Genomic DNA, 17,622 nt, shown 5'->3' with positions numbered 1-17,622 from the left:
CTCCACTTAGCACATGGAGCCTCTTATCCATGGATGACATCACAGCTAGGAGCCTCTACTTGTAGCACCCTGGTGCCTTTGTAAAGTGCTTTGCATTTTCCAATTGTGGTAAGGAAAAATTAAGAACTCTGGCCACAATGACCCTAGTGGTAGAAAATATTCACAGCATTCCAATGAGAATTTGAAATGCACCGTCCCAATTAAAAAAGATTAATGACAGTAAAAATCTATCTATTGTTCAGTGTCACTATAGCTTTGGCTGACTGGCTAAACTTATTTCAGCATTTCTAGGGAAGAGGAACAATGAATTCCAAATGTTCAATTTGCAATCATATGGAACACAAGCCATAAGCTACTAACTACCTAAGTAATTAAGTATTTGTTATGCCTGCAGCATTTATGAATCACAAATAGCTACTTCTTATGAATCTTTTACATCTCATAATCTTTAAGAAGAAACTTCTAAAATATTCCCATGCCTCTAAATGTAATATCTGTTAAAAAAAAAAAAAAAGACTGTAGCTAGACAGTTTTAAGAGTCATCAGAAGGAATAAATCACAAATATCCAAGTTAGTAATTTGAATACCTCATATTTGAAACTTGGTCTTGCGGAACTGAACCAACTGTTGGAACCGCAGGTAATTTTGCATTAGATGATCTACCACCTATAAAAGAAAATATCCGTTTAGGGAATTTTCTGTTTTTAGATACAAGAGTTGAAACAAAAATGGTATCTTGATACCAAATCAACAACAACAAAAACCTATCATAATGGATTTTTAAATGCCTATTATAATCTAGATAACATTAAAATCTACCAATCAACAAAGTTTTTCTTGGATCATTCGATATATAAATTTCAGTTACAGGTTCAATTATCACACTAAGCAGTCCTTCCATCCATTGGCTGAAAAAGCAGAAAAAAGTAAATTCTGACTCACTATATTGGGGTCATGATTCCTTCCATCCTTCCACACAACTCCAAGTAGTAATAGAGGTTTATAAGCAAAAACCTTTCTTAACTGAAGCAAAAAACAGAAACAGCTAATTCCAAATTTAGCTTAAATAGGTGTGCTTCATTACCATGAAAACTATCCTTATTCAGTCACCAAATAACTTCTGCTATACCGTAAATGCTTCTGAGTCTAGTCTGGCAATCATTATGCAAGGACCACCTAAGAAACCTTTCTTAAATGATTCAAACAGAACATATACTCCCTCATTTATGTCCTCACTGTAATTGGTATATAACCTGTTGTTGCACTAGTCACACTGTATTTCAATTGATTTTTATATCCTTTTTCCTAGTCTACTAATCTTATTGAAAGCAAAGATTTCATCATTTTCATCCATCTATCTCTAGAGCCTAGACAAACTGACACAGTAGAACATTCTCAACTTGTGTTAACTGCAGAAATTGCTTCCTTAATCATTCCCACCTCCCATATTTCAGTAGGTCAATCTTCCCACCTGGTATATACTTCCCTCTCTATCTCCTACGATTTTATGTCCCTAGCTTTATTCAAACTACTATGTAGAGTTAATTCCCAACATGTGGTCTTATTTTACTCTCCAGTACCCTTGAGTACTCTTGTATATCTGTATAGTTGAATGGCCAGCTCACCCTCTTACAGTATAAAATGTTCAAACTCTTTTGTCTTGTATAAGAGATATCTTCTTTCTGTTTTCAACAAATAACTGTGCTTATAAATTTTACTCGGGAAAAAAAATAATCACCAGGAAATTAACTCTGACAGAGTTGGATGGGGACAGAATGGACAGGTACAGAAACAACACACATTATGACAAGTCTTCAAAATGTAGGTCTAGAAGACTAATTTGGAGGATAATTTACTGAGGCTTAGAGAGTTCTAACAAGCTCAAATTCTCTCATAAACCTTTTACAATACTCTATTACTGAGATGCCTTAAGTTTCCCCATTGTATGCTTCTCCCTTACTGAACTAACTTACTCAACCAAAGGTTTATTACTATGGGATTTGGTTGGAGGACACTGACGGAGACTTTAGATGAAGTCAGGTAGAGGAAGATACCAAGATTTTTTAAGAAATCTCTAAGCAAGAATTCTTTCCATAGCAAGTTATTTCATCAGGGTAAGGTGCACATTTTTCCACGTGATATTATCTCTCAAATCAATGCAGCTTACAAAGGCATCTTAACGACTGTAGTCGGCCAGAAGTTGAGACCTAACTGTGAGAAAACACAGTGGATAAAATCATGAAAGCAACAGAATTAAATCTGCAATGTGATAAATGACTAAAGAAGGAAAAACTGTGTAACTTTTTGAAACTTTTATCTTGCAATCTACAACCTCAAGATAACGTAAATTAGAGGAAGAAAGACTGTACAATCTAAACTTATTGTCTAAGTGAGGCATACCTCAGAGATATTTTGGGTTCAGTTCCAGACCACAGCAATAAAACAAATATGACAATAAAGCAAGTCACATGAAGTTTTTGGTTTCCCAGTGCATATAAAATTTATGTTTACACTATACTATAGTCTACTAAGTGTGCAACAACAGTTTTTCCCCCCAAAATGGGACATTTTCCTATTTAAAAATACTTTATTACTAAAAAATGCTAACCAACATCTGACATAGGGCTGCCACAAACTTTCAATTTGTATAAAAATGCTGTATCTGCAAAGCACAATAAGTGAAGCGTAATACATTTTGTTTTTTTTACAAATTGTATTTTTTACAAATTGAAGATTTGTGGCAACCCCGTGTCCAGTAAGTCTATCATTGCCACTTTTCCAATAGTATTTGCTCACTTCATGTCTCTACATCACATTCTGGTGGTTCTCAATAATTTTTCATTATTACTATGTTTCTATTGGTGATCTGTGATCAGTGATCTTTGATGTTATTATTGCAAAAAGATTATACCTCCCTGAAAGCTCAGATGATGGTTAGCATTTTTTAGTAATAAAGTACTTTTCATTTAAGGTATTACATAGTATTTTTAGACATAATGTTTGCATATTTAATAGTCTACAGTATAGTATAAACAACTTTTATATGCACTGGGAAACCAAAAAATTCACATGACTCACTTTATTGTGATATTCGCTTTATTGCAGTGGTCTGGAACCAAACCTCACTATCTCCAAGGGGTATGTCTGTATATAAAGTCCAAACTCTTATTCACATATATACATATACATACATATATATACATATATATATATATACACACACACACATATATACATACACACACACACACACACACACACACACACACACACACATACAGTCCCTAGCTCTGTCCACTGAGAGGACCTGGGAGCAGCAATACCCTAACACCCAATGTCCAAATCTTGGCTTCTAAATACTATTCTCCACTAAAAGAAAGAAATAGCTGATTCAAGATCTGTGAAAGAAAAGTACAAAATGAGCTTAACACATCTAGTTTTGTTGTTTAGAAAGCAAGGAAATGTCCAAGGAATAATAAGATAATCTCACAATGGCACAGAAACCAGCTTAAAGGGACTCTCAACTGACCAAAATGAGGACAATTTGAGCATCAAAATAAATAACAATAGTAACTGATTATAAAATCGTCAATAAAATAGGAAGCTATGAGGTCATATTGATATGATACATTAAGAATCTGAGCAACAGGATATTCAAATAATTTTCAGGTTCCTCTCCACAAAATACTTATTAATTACAAAAGGGAAAAAATAACTTTATAATATAGAAAACCGGCAGTTACACTTTAATCAAGTGATGAAAGTGGTCACCAACAGCACTGTAAGTCAGAACTGTGCACCATGAGATCCGATTATTTCCTTTTCTGTCTGTTCCATCATATTCCTACCAAAGAAATACAATCTGTCTCTAATCATGAGGAAATATCAGACCAACTCAAATTCAGGGATATTCATTTGAGCTGTTTCCAATTTTTTTTTTTACCATAAAAGACAATGTTTCATATGTGCTTACATAAATTGATAGGCACTCCTTTGTATTTTTGAAGTAACTTCCCAGAAGTCAATAAACGCATCCTTTATGTGTGGACACATATTGCTAAACTGCCCTGAAGAAAGAATAAACAATTTACACTTCTTTGATTACTAGTAAAATTCAATGTACTTTCCCAATTTACTGAAAACAAAATAGGAAATGTAAATGACTGTTCTGAACTTTTAAGTATTTTTATTAGAATCTTTTTATTTGTAATTATTTGTTACATATAACTAGCGAAATTTAGCTTTTATCATTCATTACAAATTCTTGCCAATTCTGTGATGACTTTTTACCATACAGAATTCTATAATCTTCCCTTTAAACCACCTGTACTAACATGATACAGAAAATAGGAATATCACCAAATTTTTAACAGGTTTTTAGGACATTTTAATTCAAAAATGTAAAGCACCCAAGATAAAGTAGATTCCCCAATGTTACTTTCCCATATTTCTGCAAGGCACTAGAAAAAAGGTCTAGAGCTCTTCTGAGTGATTCTACTATATACTCATGATTCATTCTATCCATTTTTAGGATATATATTACTTACCTATTAAATTCCCACCCATAATAAATACAAAAGTTTCTCCACTCATCTCAGCCTGACACCTATTCTCTTCCTGCTTTCAAAAAGAAATGCCAGGTCATCCAAGACCAGAGCCTTTCTCTTCCACATCTAAAGGCAATCCTGCTAACCTCTCAAGCTATCTCAACCATCAAAATCTTACATAATTTCCATTACCAACTTTCTTTCTGGAAAAGGTGTTCTACACTGGCAGAAAACACTTCCTCACTGGCCACCCACAACCAGCCATTTTCAAATCGAATTCTTATTCTATCAATATTAATATTACACTAGTTTCCTTGATAACAACTACCCTTAAGGGGTTTAGGATTGAAATGTTTGGGGAAGCAGTAAGGGCTGTGCCACTTATCAGCTGTGTGATGGGCAAAGTTACCTAAGTTCTCTGTGCCTTATTTTCCACATCTATAAAATTAATACCCATATCTATACTTGACAGAATTATTTTGAGGATGAACAGAGACTGGACCATAGTAAATGGACAGTGAATGACAGCCTCCTTCCTTACCCTTTTATGACCATGACTGCGTTCAAAATATTTAACATTTTCATGTTTCCCTTTAGAATGTAGTTCAGGCTGAAAACACAAATTCTTCAACAATTATTCAAGTGGCATTAACTATAGGCAACTAAAATGAGACAAAGCTTTTAAAGTACCTTTTTAAAAACTCACCACAAAAACTTAGAAAGAAACAAAAGGAAAATTCTGTTGTGCACTCTAGAAAATGTAGAGCAAAGAATCAATACCAAACTTAACTGTTATAAAAAGTGGATTTCCAACACTTTCTTTATCAGATTGGTATAAAATAAAGCATAACCATAAACATATGGTAAATCTACCCACTGTCCTTTACAGCCTGTCATTGCCTCACATCACTCCCACATTCTCCTCAGGCTCATTTCCATTATATCTGGTCACGTCATTCAACTTACTCTTCCAACTGGAGCAAAGTTTACTCTGGGTATAGATAAACAAAGCCAGGCTCTAATCAGGGGTTCTGTAGATTTAACTGATTAAGAAACAGCAAAGATCTGGGACAACTTGACCTTCCCTGAAATATGCTTGATCTTTAGGCAGAATCTGATCAACAGCCAACAGTTCTGATTACAGGTCTTAGCCAAACAGAAGGATCTGGAAATCTGGACTACTTGATCCCCCACAGGCTTGGTTCCTTTGCAGGGAGGGCACTGCAGCAATCTTCCACAATTAACCTCTGGATAATTACCGAGCCTACCTCTCAGAGCAAGCACATTCCCACAACAAGACGAACTTACCCCCAGTGAACCTCTCTTCCACAAAACACTTCCTTCCGCTTCCCCTGGTAACTAGAGCTCACTTTTCTTTTTACTGGGATTCTTGTTTACTGCGAACCTTCCTCCCAGCCTCATCATACTGCTCAAGCAAGAACTGACTACATAAAAACTCTAACAAACTGAATGGAATCCATCCTAATGCATAAGATAAAATTAATCTTAAAATTTTTTAATTAAAAATGAAGTTAAGGCACACATTTTTCCATACTGACAATTTTTAAAAGTATATCTATCAACTCCTATTGCATCATCAAAAGATTTCCATTTTTCACAAGAAAATTTCAAAGTAGAAGGCAAAACAGGGTGAATTTGAATTTTTTTTTTTCTTTCTTCAGTATCTGGCATTCCTGACAGCTCCAATCCTTCTAATCCTCCACAACACTCAATGAAGTACTTTGGAGATCCAACAGCTTTATTACATTCAGTTAATGACACCTGTAATTTTCTAAATTCTCCACAGCAATATGAGCATTGAACCATGGTTGGCAACTGACTTCTATTACCAATGATTAATGAAATATTTCTGAGCTTTATTTTTTTGGTGGTAGTTTTTAAAGACCATCCTGATTTAGAGTATATCAGACATTTTCTCTCAAATGACTAATTAGTAGTTTTTCCTAACCTCTTCTGAACTGGATGAAAAGGAACACATAAGGTCCCATCTATTTAAAAGTATAGAGAGCAGTAATAAACCTCAAGAATATGTTTGTATGAGGCTTTGGACATTAAAAACTAAATTAGCTTTTACTGAACTACTTTAATTTTAATGACCTGAAATAGATACCAAAAATTTTAAAGAGTAGGAGCACTGTTTGCTCTAAACAAAACAATAACAAAAATGATTTCCTGACAATACCCCGTAAGTAATGCAGATTTTCAAACCTAAAGGAGACTATAGCAGAAAGGGATTTGTATAAAGTGGTCTCTTTAAGTCATAAAACACACTTCACCAACAAACATAAGTGAATCAACTGTCAACGGATTTAAGAGGGAAAAAAAAAATCACATGAAAAAATAAACTAAATGTATCAGTAATTTCATCCTAGGTTATTCTTCATTCGTACCAGTCAGAAAAATGTAACTTCCAAATACATCTTGCATTTTTTTCAGCTAAGATTAAAAATCATAAATCTATGACAAATTTGTTTTTGATTAATTTAACATTAAATATTTTCAACAAGTGATCACACATACGTAAATTCAAAAGCAACCTTCAACATGTGGACTGATACTGACTTATCTTCTCCTTATCCTTGCACTGATAGACTGGCTCCTTCAAACTGACAGTTTCCCAGACATTTAAAAGAACATAAAGGAAAATCTAAACAGATCATTCATCTAGCATCTATCCAGGGAATAGTCAATTGCTTATTCAAGGTCCCTAGGGGTCTAAATAAATAATGCCCTTTGCAATAAAGTATCATTAAAACAAATGCCAATATTTAATCCCTAAACACTGTATTTTTAATTGCCCTCTCTCTCCCTCCCCATCCATTCCGGACCAGTTCAGGGGGACAATCTATATGCCCAGTTAAAACTCTTTATTGAATAAAAGAAACTTTCATTGAATAAGTAAAGATAAGACTCTTGGGTCAAATATACGAAGTAAAGAATCAAATATTTTTCTTCAACATTAAAAATGAACATACTAATTTATAATAAACATGGCTCTGATAAACAGAAGAGAGCCTGATATAGTAGAAGTTATTATAATTATTAATTTTGAAGATTAGCAAACACCCAGTACATAAATTACTTAAGAACAGTCTATTTAGTTCCTCCACTGGGTTAGCTTCAATTTTATTTTAATCATTTATGCTTTGCAACCATACATATTTGAGGAAAACCACAGCATATTAGAAAAAAAAATTAACAGCATTTTAACACATATTGTTCTCTGGCCATTTAAACCTTTGCTGATGAGTAACTTTAAAATGTAAATATTTTGATATATTTACTAAAAACTCTTTATCTCTTAGTTTTCTTTATAAATGTACAAATACAAATGATATACCTTGTTCTCTGATAAATCTTTTACAACTTATGAAAAAAATTGCCATTATTATTAGATTATACTATTTGCTAATAAAATGCTAAGAAACTAAGAAACCTTATTCAAACTAAAATCTGAAATTTGTATGTAGTCAAAATTTGAATACTGACTATAGTTTTAATAATGTACACAGTTTTAAAATGTATTTACAAATCCTTAATTTTTTCACAAAATTATAAAATTATTTGAGTGGTTATGTTTTAACAAAAGAACCTTTGGCCTCATACAAAGCTGACAAGCTCTAACTCTGTTTTTGGGATCCAGTCCCAGTTTCTCCTTAATTGTGCCATATGTAAAATTTAGAAATCCCATTTCAATATCTAAATTTCCAAATAGTTGACTTTTCTGCTACAAAACTTATATTTTATGTTTTCAATTCACATGGTTTCTTCCAAAGAAATTCTCATTTTTACTAATGTATATGTTCTATCAAGCATATTTTTTATTAACCGATAATCTATTACTGAATTTAAGCAGCTCATTTTTTGTCGCTGACTCACTATAAAATTCAGAACTGAAGTCATCCCAAGGCACAAAGGTTTATGTTCCACAGGGAAAGATATTAACTGTACTTTCATATAAAGAAAATACGTAAGACCAAACCAAGACTAATACCCAGCTTACCCAGATCTGCAAGAATAAATCGCCCAGCTCAGCATGTAATTACAATAACAATCAATTCAACCACAAATCACTTTTCCCAAATCCTGCTTGAACCCAAAGAAGGAAAATAATCTTGCAATATACTGTAAAGAGTGTATTTTTTTTTTAATGGCAAATAACTTAAATCAAGAGATCTACCAAAAAGAATACAAAAATCTATCAGTTGAAAATACTGATGTTGGAGAGATAACTCTTTATTTGTGGGATTTGGATTGCAAGTGAAAAGAGAACAGAATACAAGGGCAAGTATGGTAGGCAAAAATATGAAAAGTGGGCTGTGGGAAAGCAAGAAATAAAATGACTGAAAATACTCAATTAGGTTAGATTTCTTATCAAGGCAGTAATGTCCATGGCAGCAATCAATGGAACAGACTAGAAGTGATAAACTAAAATGGAGACACCATATAACAGTGACAACAAGAGTGTAATGACAGGAAGAGGAAAGGGTCAGGTACGAAAATCAAAACGAAGGACAAAAAGAAAGATCATCATCACAAAGATGACTTAGAATGACTTTAAAAAGGAATAAATTATTTTTTTTTAAATAAAGGGGACCAGAGAGGGAAAAGAAAGAACTAAAAATTCTAGCCCAAAATGGAAAAACCTGGAAACTATTTGAGAAACACTACCACCACAAATTATACAAAGTTTAAATAATAGGGGGCAAAGGTACATTATGGGCTAGATACAGGTTTTGTGGGGTTTTACCAATAAACACAATGGTCTTCAAGACAGCAAATTATTCTGTAATTCTGCATATGGTTCTTCAAGGAGAGTATTTTATAATAGATTTACCAGAACATATACAATGGCTTCAGAGAGAAATTTATTATATACTTTTATATCAACTATTGCCCATGTATCAGCTTTGTTTCTTATCTCTTCTGATACATGAATTTTGAAAAATATATTAAAAAGCAATCAGAGGGTCCTATTTGCTTTGTCCCATAAAATGAGATTAAAGGGCAATGTATTCAAAATAAGAGATAATATTTTACTCAGTGTACTGTGAACCTCTGAATTTACTACATATGCTCTGGGAACTTATCAGGAATTCACTATTTCTGAATTAAAAAGAAGGCATACAGCTTCATAGATATTAGTAAATTCTGCCTTTTTCCCAAAAGAGGCCAGCCTAGAAAAATCATAGTTGATTTTTTTAAGAGCTTTGGATGGGATGGAAGAACTGAAATTTGCATAACCAGCCCAAAATAGATTACCAGATTGTTTCTTCTCCAAAGTTAAAAAAAAAAAAAAAAAAAAAGCATCAGAGTATAATGGAACAATAAGGAAGAAAGAAAACCTGCTAGAGTTCTACACTTTAATTTTTCTTTATATTTTCTAAGACAAGGATTAAAAAAAAATCTAACAAATATACCATACTATTGCAAGATGTTAATAACAAAGGAATGCAGAGAGGGTGAGATTTAGGGGGTAGATAGGAACTGTCTACTTTCCATTCAAACTTTCTATAACCTAAAACTGACCTAAAAAATAAGGTCTATTAATTTTAAAAAATGCTTTAATAAAACAAAAAGAGCAGAGCAGCACAAAACTCTGTCTACTACCACTGCAGCTTTTGGTTTCCCTGTGGAAATTTTTCGTCAATTATTTTTTCCTAAGTATAAAAATAATACAGAACTATTGGTAAGTTTTTGAAAAATATGCTAAAATTTAAGTTTGAAAATAAAATTTCCAGTAATTCAACCAGACAGAAATAATCAAGTAACTTCACAGTACATTTTTTTGCTTTTTCATGTAATAAAAGTATATACATAGTTCACATAGTTATGTAAAACACTTCATATAATTTTTTTTACTTAACTTGCTGTGAGCATTTTCTCTTATTTAACACTAAGAAATGTGTAGAGAATTAATCATACCTACAACTTTAAAAAATATTTTTGCTAACACAAAATAGTTACAGTGAAAGAAAAAAATGAGAAAGACAAAATAAACAATTACGGTCTTCGTTTCTGGAACACATGATATATAGTACACAGAAAGGAAAAATTTAATGTCCCTTACAACTGGCTAGAAGAAACACCAAGTGAGAAGCAGAACTCTCTGAGATTAGTTTAGCAAATAAAAGTAGAACAACAGACAGCAGGCATGAGATGATCCAAAAGATGAAGGAAAAACATTATACCTGGCTTTAATACAAGCCACCTAGTCATTCCTTCAAAATTTTTTTATTTTTCATTAATCTCATTCTAGTGTAACAAGAATCAATGACTCTTTTGTGGGGTTATTTTTTTTTTCAGTTGTTAATTTTTTTTAACAAAATACCACAACACTTAGAAAAATACTACTTATATAAAATAATATCCCCTTTGCCCTAACTTGGTCATTTTAATATCACACAGTCTTCAAGCTTACCTGGTATATCACTAAGCTTCCAGTCAACATTTAGGGATTTAGGATCTTGTATCCACACACACACCCCCAAATACTTTTGTACTTGGAAGGAATATACAAAGAGGGATGAGCAAAAATCAAATTGCAGTAAGAGTTACTGAACTACTATGACTAATGCTAGAATGATGACAGATTTCAGGGCAGCATCCCCCTACCACGCTCTAATTCAGAAAACCACGCAAGAGAAACCAAAGTGCTGGATATTATATGAACATCTGGTAACTGATAACCAGATTAAAAGACCAAATGTCACCAAAACTTTCACATATAAATCACTGTTTATACATGTCTTCGCAAGTGCAGGGAAAGGAAAAAAAGTATTAAGTATTTTAATAAATCTATCATTCATTCATGCATTCATCCACTCAACCAGCAGCAACCAATTACACACTACTACCTTCAAGTGGAGAAAATACTGAAATCCTTGATTTACTTCATCTGATATTACTCAAATTTATTCAGAAAATTATTGAACAATCAACAGTATAGTACAAAAGCATAATGATTTATAATATCCCTAAAAAAAATTTAACTTTATCAAAAATCCTAAGCTTTGCTAAAATGGGATCTAAAAACTTTTTTTGTTAGAACCACTGTTGAAACTCACCAGGTGATTCTCCTCCCACATCTGAGGCTTGGGCTGAATCTACTGAAGACACCACACTAACAGCATTGGTAGGTATACTTGTAGAAAGTGTGGAAGGTAAGGCTGACGATTTTTTTGTTGCAATGATGACACTTCTGTAATAAAGAAAGTAAACAGACTTTAAAATACAGATCACTCAAGTTAATCACATGAATTTCCGATCAGAAACAGGGAACTAACTTCTCTAATTTTCTTTCTTACCGCCATTTCGATGTACAATTTAGAATATACTCTCGATAAGAAATCTGTTCAATAAAAAGAAAACCAAGAAATCTCTTCAACAGTGTTCTCATTTATTTCTTTGTTTTTTAAGAATTGGGACAATGTTCTATGGAAATACCGTTTTAACATTTAAACCTGTATTCACTATATTCTTTAAATTTAGGATCATCTTTAATTTTCCAACTTAAGATATAACCAAAGGTATAAATAAAAAATGTTGGCACCCAAGTGGAAAAGAAATTAACTTTTTTAACTTCAGAAGTGAAGCAGAAAATTCAACATGTTTCTATAAGGATTTTAAAGCACTGCTAATTTGAAATGATAAAACCTTAGAAATCAGATATGAATATTTTTTAACATGTATACAACTCGTTTTACTTTTTAACCCTAAAAGACTGTCTTTTGACAACATTACATAGAGAAAACAACACATAGGCATAAAAGCTAGATATAAAAATATCAAATAATCAAATCTGTTCATCTTGGGAATTATTCAAATACAAGTATTTATGATATACCAATTTCAATTAAAGTGTAATACTTTATACCAAAATAGTAACTAAAAGACCTTATTAGGCATAACTTAAAAGGCATTTTTAATTGAAGTTAGCTCCATAAACATGCAAAAATCCAGTTAATGAGGTAAAGAGGACAGCTGATATATAATGCATTCCCACAGCAGTGCTTACTTTTAATTACCTGATGTTAACCATAAGCCCAAAGTCTTCAACATTCAATTTACTTAATCACATCTTTTGTTGACAATATTGTAACTGCAAGCTTCAAGTATTCCCTTAATAGCTTTAAAGAATTCAGTTTCTAAATAAACTTCTTAGATACTTGATCCCAATAACTGTATTCAAAAGTGGAAATAATGTAATTCCAGTACTTTAAAAATATATTTTGTTTTTGATGTTACATCAGAAAGAGACAATACAAAGTGAAATAGGTTCCGTTTTACTCCAGTGCCTATCATGTGACAGCAAACACTGTTGCCAATTAAATCAAGTTGTCTCGTGCTAGGCATGGCTTATTCAATGTATTTGGGGATAGCTGGTGTCGCTTCATTATAAGGGTGACTGCCAATGTTAACTATACACTAAAAAATAGAAGCAACAGCCACCTGAGCCCTCAATCCAAAATGGTGTGCTTAAATCATGGTAGCTTATATCAGATGAAGATTATTAACTTTAGGGGAAGTAGATATGACCCCTGTGTGTGTGTGTGTGTCCACGTGGGCTGGTGGTACATTCAGAAAACTGAACTGTTTTGTATTAAAAGTAATTTGTGTATTTCCTACTAGAGGCAGAAATTTACAAGCCTATTATTTAAGAGAATCTCTAGCTACCTATTTCCTAGCAACCTATTTTTTGGGGGAGAGGGGAGAAGGAATACTTAAAAGTTTACTTTCACATTTGTTCCCAAAACAAAGAAGTAGCAAGATCTAGTTTCCGCATACAATAGATAAATACAGATAGGAGCAACAGAAAATAATATTTAGAATAGTGAAATTGGTTTTCTATATTTGAAATTTAAGACATAAACCTACCCTATGTACCAGCAACTCCACTCTTAGAAATTTCCCTAAGACAATATATGTTGAGAAAAAATGGGTAGAATAAAATTCAGAAAGGCTTTATTTTATACCAGCCAAAAATTGGAAACAGCCCTGAATCCTTTAAGCAGAAAAACGAATAAAAATACGGTGGTATGCTAATACAATGGAGTAATATTCAGCAATAAAAAGAAAGAAACAAGCTACTGATAAACATAACATGGATGAATCTCAAAAGCATTATGTTGACTGAAGGAAGCCTTATACAGAGCAACACAAACTTGGTATTTCTTTTTATATGAGGTTCTAGAAAGGGCAAATGTATCTGTTGTTAAAAAAACAAAAAACAAAAAACAAAGACTAGAACAATAATTGCCTGCAGAGGGTGGAGACAGGCATTGGCTGGGAAAGAGCATGAAGGAACTTTCAAGACTGATGATATCTTGATTGGAAACTTAGGTTACACAGCTGTTTAAATCTGTCAAAACTCATCAAATGGCACACTTAAGACCTGTACCTTTCATTGTATGTACATTTTATCTTATGAGCTATATCGACCACTGTTTCGAGATCTACATGCTGAAATGTTTAACAGTGAAGGGTTCTGACATCTGCAGCATACTTTGCAATCCAACAAAAAAATAAGACTGATGGATAGAAAGATGGATATATGGAGAATTGTTCAATGACACTAACAGCTAAAGGTTAATTGCAGAATCTCAGTGATGGGTCTCTGAGTGTTCACTACCGTTCTCTTAACTTCTCTGTACGTTTAAACATTTTCATTATTTCATTTTATAAATGTTGGAAAACTAGTAACAAGAAAACAAATTTACCACAGATGTCCTATAATATAATATGCACAATCTGTATTTGCCCAAGAGGACATGGTTAATAAAAGATAACAAAAGAACTTGACCTCATTTCTATTCCTTTCAACAATGGCCATTAATAATGCTTTCAATCATGAACAGCTATACTTTCCTTCAGTTCAGTAAATGTCTATTGTCCAAGATCTTTCACATATTCTCCTTCCTGACACATCTCATGGTTTCCTACATGAATTTACATTTAACCAGCATTCCTTACACTTCTCAGTATGTTTTGATAGTTCTTGAGCTGAATGTGTACATCATTTCACAACTCTGATCCTTTGTTCTGCCAAGATGCCTTCCTCTTAGTCCTGTTTGCCAGCAAACTTCCTTCTCACCTTTCAAAACCTTACTCAAAGGTAAGCCTCCTCAGACTGCCAAGTCAAAGTTCATAATGCATTATTCCTTGTAGTCCTACAGGATCTTAGTATATAAACTTATAAATTAATAGCTGCTATGATTAAGCACTGACAATATGCCAAGAATTATGACTCCATTCACAAAACAGTCCTAACATAAATATTACTTCCACTTAAAAAATGTAAAAAGTAAAAGCTCAGAAAGGTAAAGTAACTAACTTGCCAAGGTAAAGGCAAAACTGCCCCACAATTCCAGGTTTGTCTAAATAAGAGCCTCAAATTTCAACTATTTCCTCATACTGACCTTTAAGTTTTATTATGATAAATTCACATACCATACAATTTATTATTCATTTAAAGAGTACACTTACATGGTTTTTAGAATGTTCAAAGAGTTGAGAAACCATTGTCACAATCATATTAATATTTAAACATACTCTATATTATAGTCATTGATAAGCAATGGTAATAAAGACTTCCAAGATAAAAAATTATCTATGTCCTACTACAAACATACAAAAATGTATCTGCTCACAAATGGAACAAACCATATTCCTTGGGCCAGCTATGTACTTAGTACATACTAGAGAAATAAAATAAATCAATTTCAAAATTCATTGACTGATTCAAATCATCTCTGAGGAAGTAACACAGTAATACTTCAGCTTTGGGCTACATAAAAACAAAGAAAATTCAGTCACAATGATTCACTTAAAAGGATATTAAGCAGTAGGCAGATTTCAGGATATTTTCATGCCCTTTACCAACTGTTGTTGCTATTATTATAAAATTTCAGTGTAAAAAAACCTAAAATCTTCAACAGAGGGGGAAAATCTTTAAAGCTGTATTTATCATGTTTTACAGTATTTTTTTTAAATGCACTGTTCTCATGCTATAGCTTAAGTGTCTACTTAAGAGACAAATTGAAATCCTTGCTAATATTTAAGAAAGAAATCACTGAATTTTTAATATCCGCCATCCATTTTAACAAAAAGCATTTCAAATGTTTTGGCATTAAAAATTTGGAAGATAAGTATGTCTTTTAGTTAGGGAAGCTATTTTTCCAAACTTTCAATTAAAAACCAATTACTAAAGTATAAAATTGCACATATTATTATTCTTTTTATTTATACTCATCAACTTTAATGAATAATTAGTATTTGTTAGGCTCTATACTAAGGACACATATGAATTATTTATATTTTCAACAACCCATGAGGAAATTAAACTTACAACAACCCATAAGGTAAATATTACATACTATTATGTCCATTTTACAGATGAGAAAGAAGTAATTTTCCTAGGCCTCGACAGAAAGCAAGTATAAACACTGCTGACTTTTGTGGGGGTTTTTACCTGAACTAGGGAGTCTCTTTTTTTTTTTTTTTTAAGATTTTTTCTTTTAACTAGTAACAACAGCAAAAAGAAACAATGTCTTTCAGATCACTAAGGTTCAGAAGTTCCATTTCAGAAGTACTATCAGTTTGAAATATCACAAACTTTCATATAAATGCTATTTTATTTAACATGCAAATAGTCCACTGAAAGAGAAAAGAGCATTTTAAGCCTAGTACTTCAGTCCCTAAGGATCTAGTTGAAAAGCCAGACAAGCCCTTGAACTTTATCAAGATAAATCCCTGGCATCCACTAATCACCAGAGAGGATCTTCGAATTAGATAAGAGCAAGAATTCCGGCATGGGAATGAGCACAAACACCTTGCCATCCACAAAGGCCCACAACCTGGCAGCCTTTCAGCAAGGTTCCACTCATGTAGCTGTTACTCTAAACTTTCCAGTTATTGCTTGGAAGTTGATAATTCTTAAGATATGAGGAGAGTTGTGATTTCTGACACAGCATTCCAGAGATAAACACACGATCAGAGGGATGCTTTGAAATTCTCAAAAGGTATTCCTCTGGTCTAAAGCTGCATGAAAACCGTTTTTCAAAAGGTATCTCTTACTAAGAAAAAGAGGGGGAAAAACAGAGCAGTTTGCTTGCCATCAGACAATACATTAAATGCATACCAAACATGTAAATTCCAAATAACACCCTGAAAAATGCTATTACCAAAATCCCCCTTTGTTTTTCTATTTCAATGAACCCCTTAAAATGTATTCCCTAAGCACAGTTTCCTAAATAAGTTCACAACCTACTTACTGAAGGTATCACTAAGGTATAGACTTAATTTCTACCCTATTTAAAAAGAAAGAAATGCCAAAAATATATGAAATTTGGGGCATTTCTAAGGAAACAACTTTTGAGTGTATTAGAAAGGTATATTAAATTTAAAAATCTATACAGTAAGTTTTTCTGACTACTCAATCTAAGAGTAATATAAATTCAAACAAATTATAAAAATTATGACCATTAAAAAACTAATCATTTACACTTTTTCTCTCCCTCACAATATAGCCATTGCAATTTGTTATATAATTTTTGAGGCATATGTGAACATATATATATTTGTTTGAAAGACCACAAATTCCAAACAAATTGTACACTGCTTTTTTCATTTAATAATAAATCTTTAACATCACTTTATATCAATATATAGTATCGTGCTTTTCTCTCTTTTAATGACTGCACAGTATTTATTATATATGTATATGAAACAACACATGTAAGCAATCCTTCATAAATTAGCAACTATGTTTGCAAAGCACACCCAACAAGGTCTAGAGTCCACTGGCCGTGGCTCAAATCTTAGCTCTATCACTTACTAGCAAGAGCTTAAGCTACTTACTTCCTTTCCGTATGCCTCATTTTCTTCATCTCTAAAGTAAGACTAAAAATAGTATCCATCTATGCACCTACCTACCTACTATCTAAAAAATGCACTTTAACAGGCCTTCACAGAGTAAAAGCTCAACAGGTATTAGCTTAACAATGAAACTCCTCTTACAGTAGAAAACATTCTATACTTGCATATATGTACCGTA

General features: G+C 32.6%; 1 protein-coding gene across 5 annotated transcripts in view; it reads right to left on the bottom strand.

Annotated features, from left to right (window-relative positions):
• LRBA (LPS responsive beige-like anchor protein) overlaps positions 1 to 17,622 on the bottom strand; it is a 620,528-nt gene that overhangs the window by 445,984 nt on the left and 156,922 nt on the right. For all 5 annotated transcript variants that reach the window (XM_074377442.1, XM_074377438.1, XM_074377451.1 and 2 more), the window contains 2 exons: positions 11,636 to 11,769; positions 588 to 666 (listed from right to left, as the gene is read on the bottom strand). In XM_074377442.1, the coding sequence (XP_074233543.1) occupies positions 588 to 666; positions 11,636 to 11,769 (213 nt within the window). The remainder of the gene's footprint in view (positions 1 to 587; positions 667 to 11,635; positions 11,770 to 17,622) is intronic.

This window comes from Camelus bactrianus, chromosome 2 (genome assembly GCF_048773025.1).
Source record: "Camelus bactrianus isolate YW-2024 breed Bactrian camel chromosome 2, ASM4877302v1, whole genome shotgun sequence".
In the NCBI taxonomy this organism is placed as follows: domain Eukaryota; kingdom Metazoa; phylum Chordata; class Mammalia; order Artiodactyla; family Camelidae; genus Camelus; species Camelus bactrianus.
The sequence above is the reverse complement of the archived record's forward strand: the minus strand, read 5'-3'. Positions and strand labels throughout refer to the sequence as shown.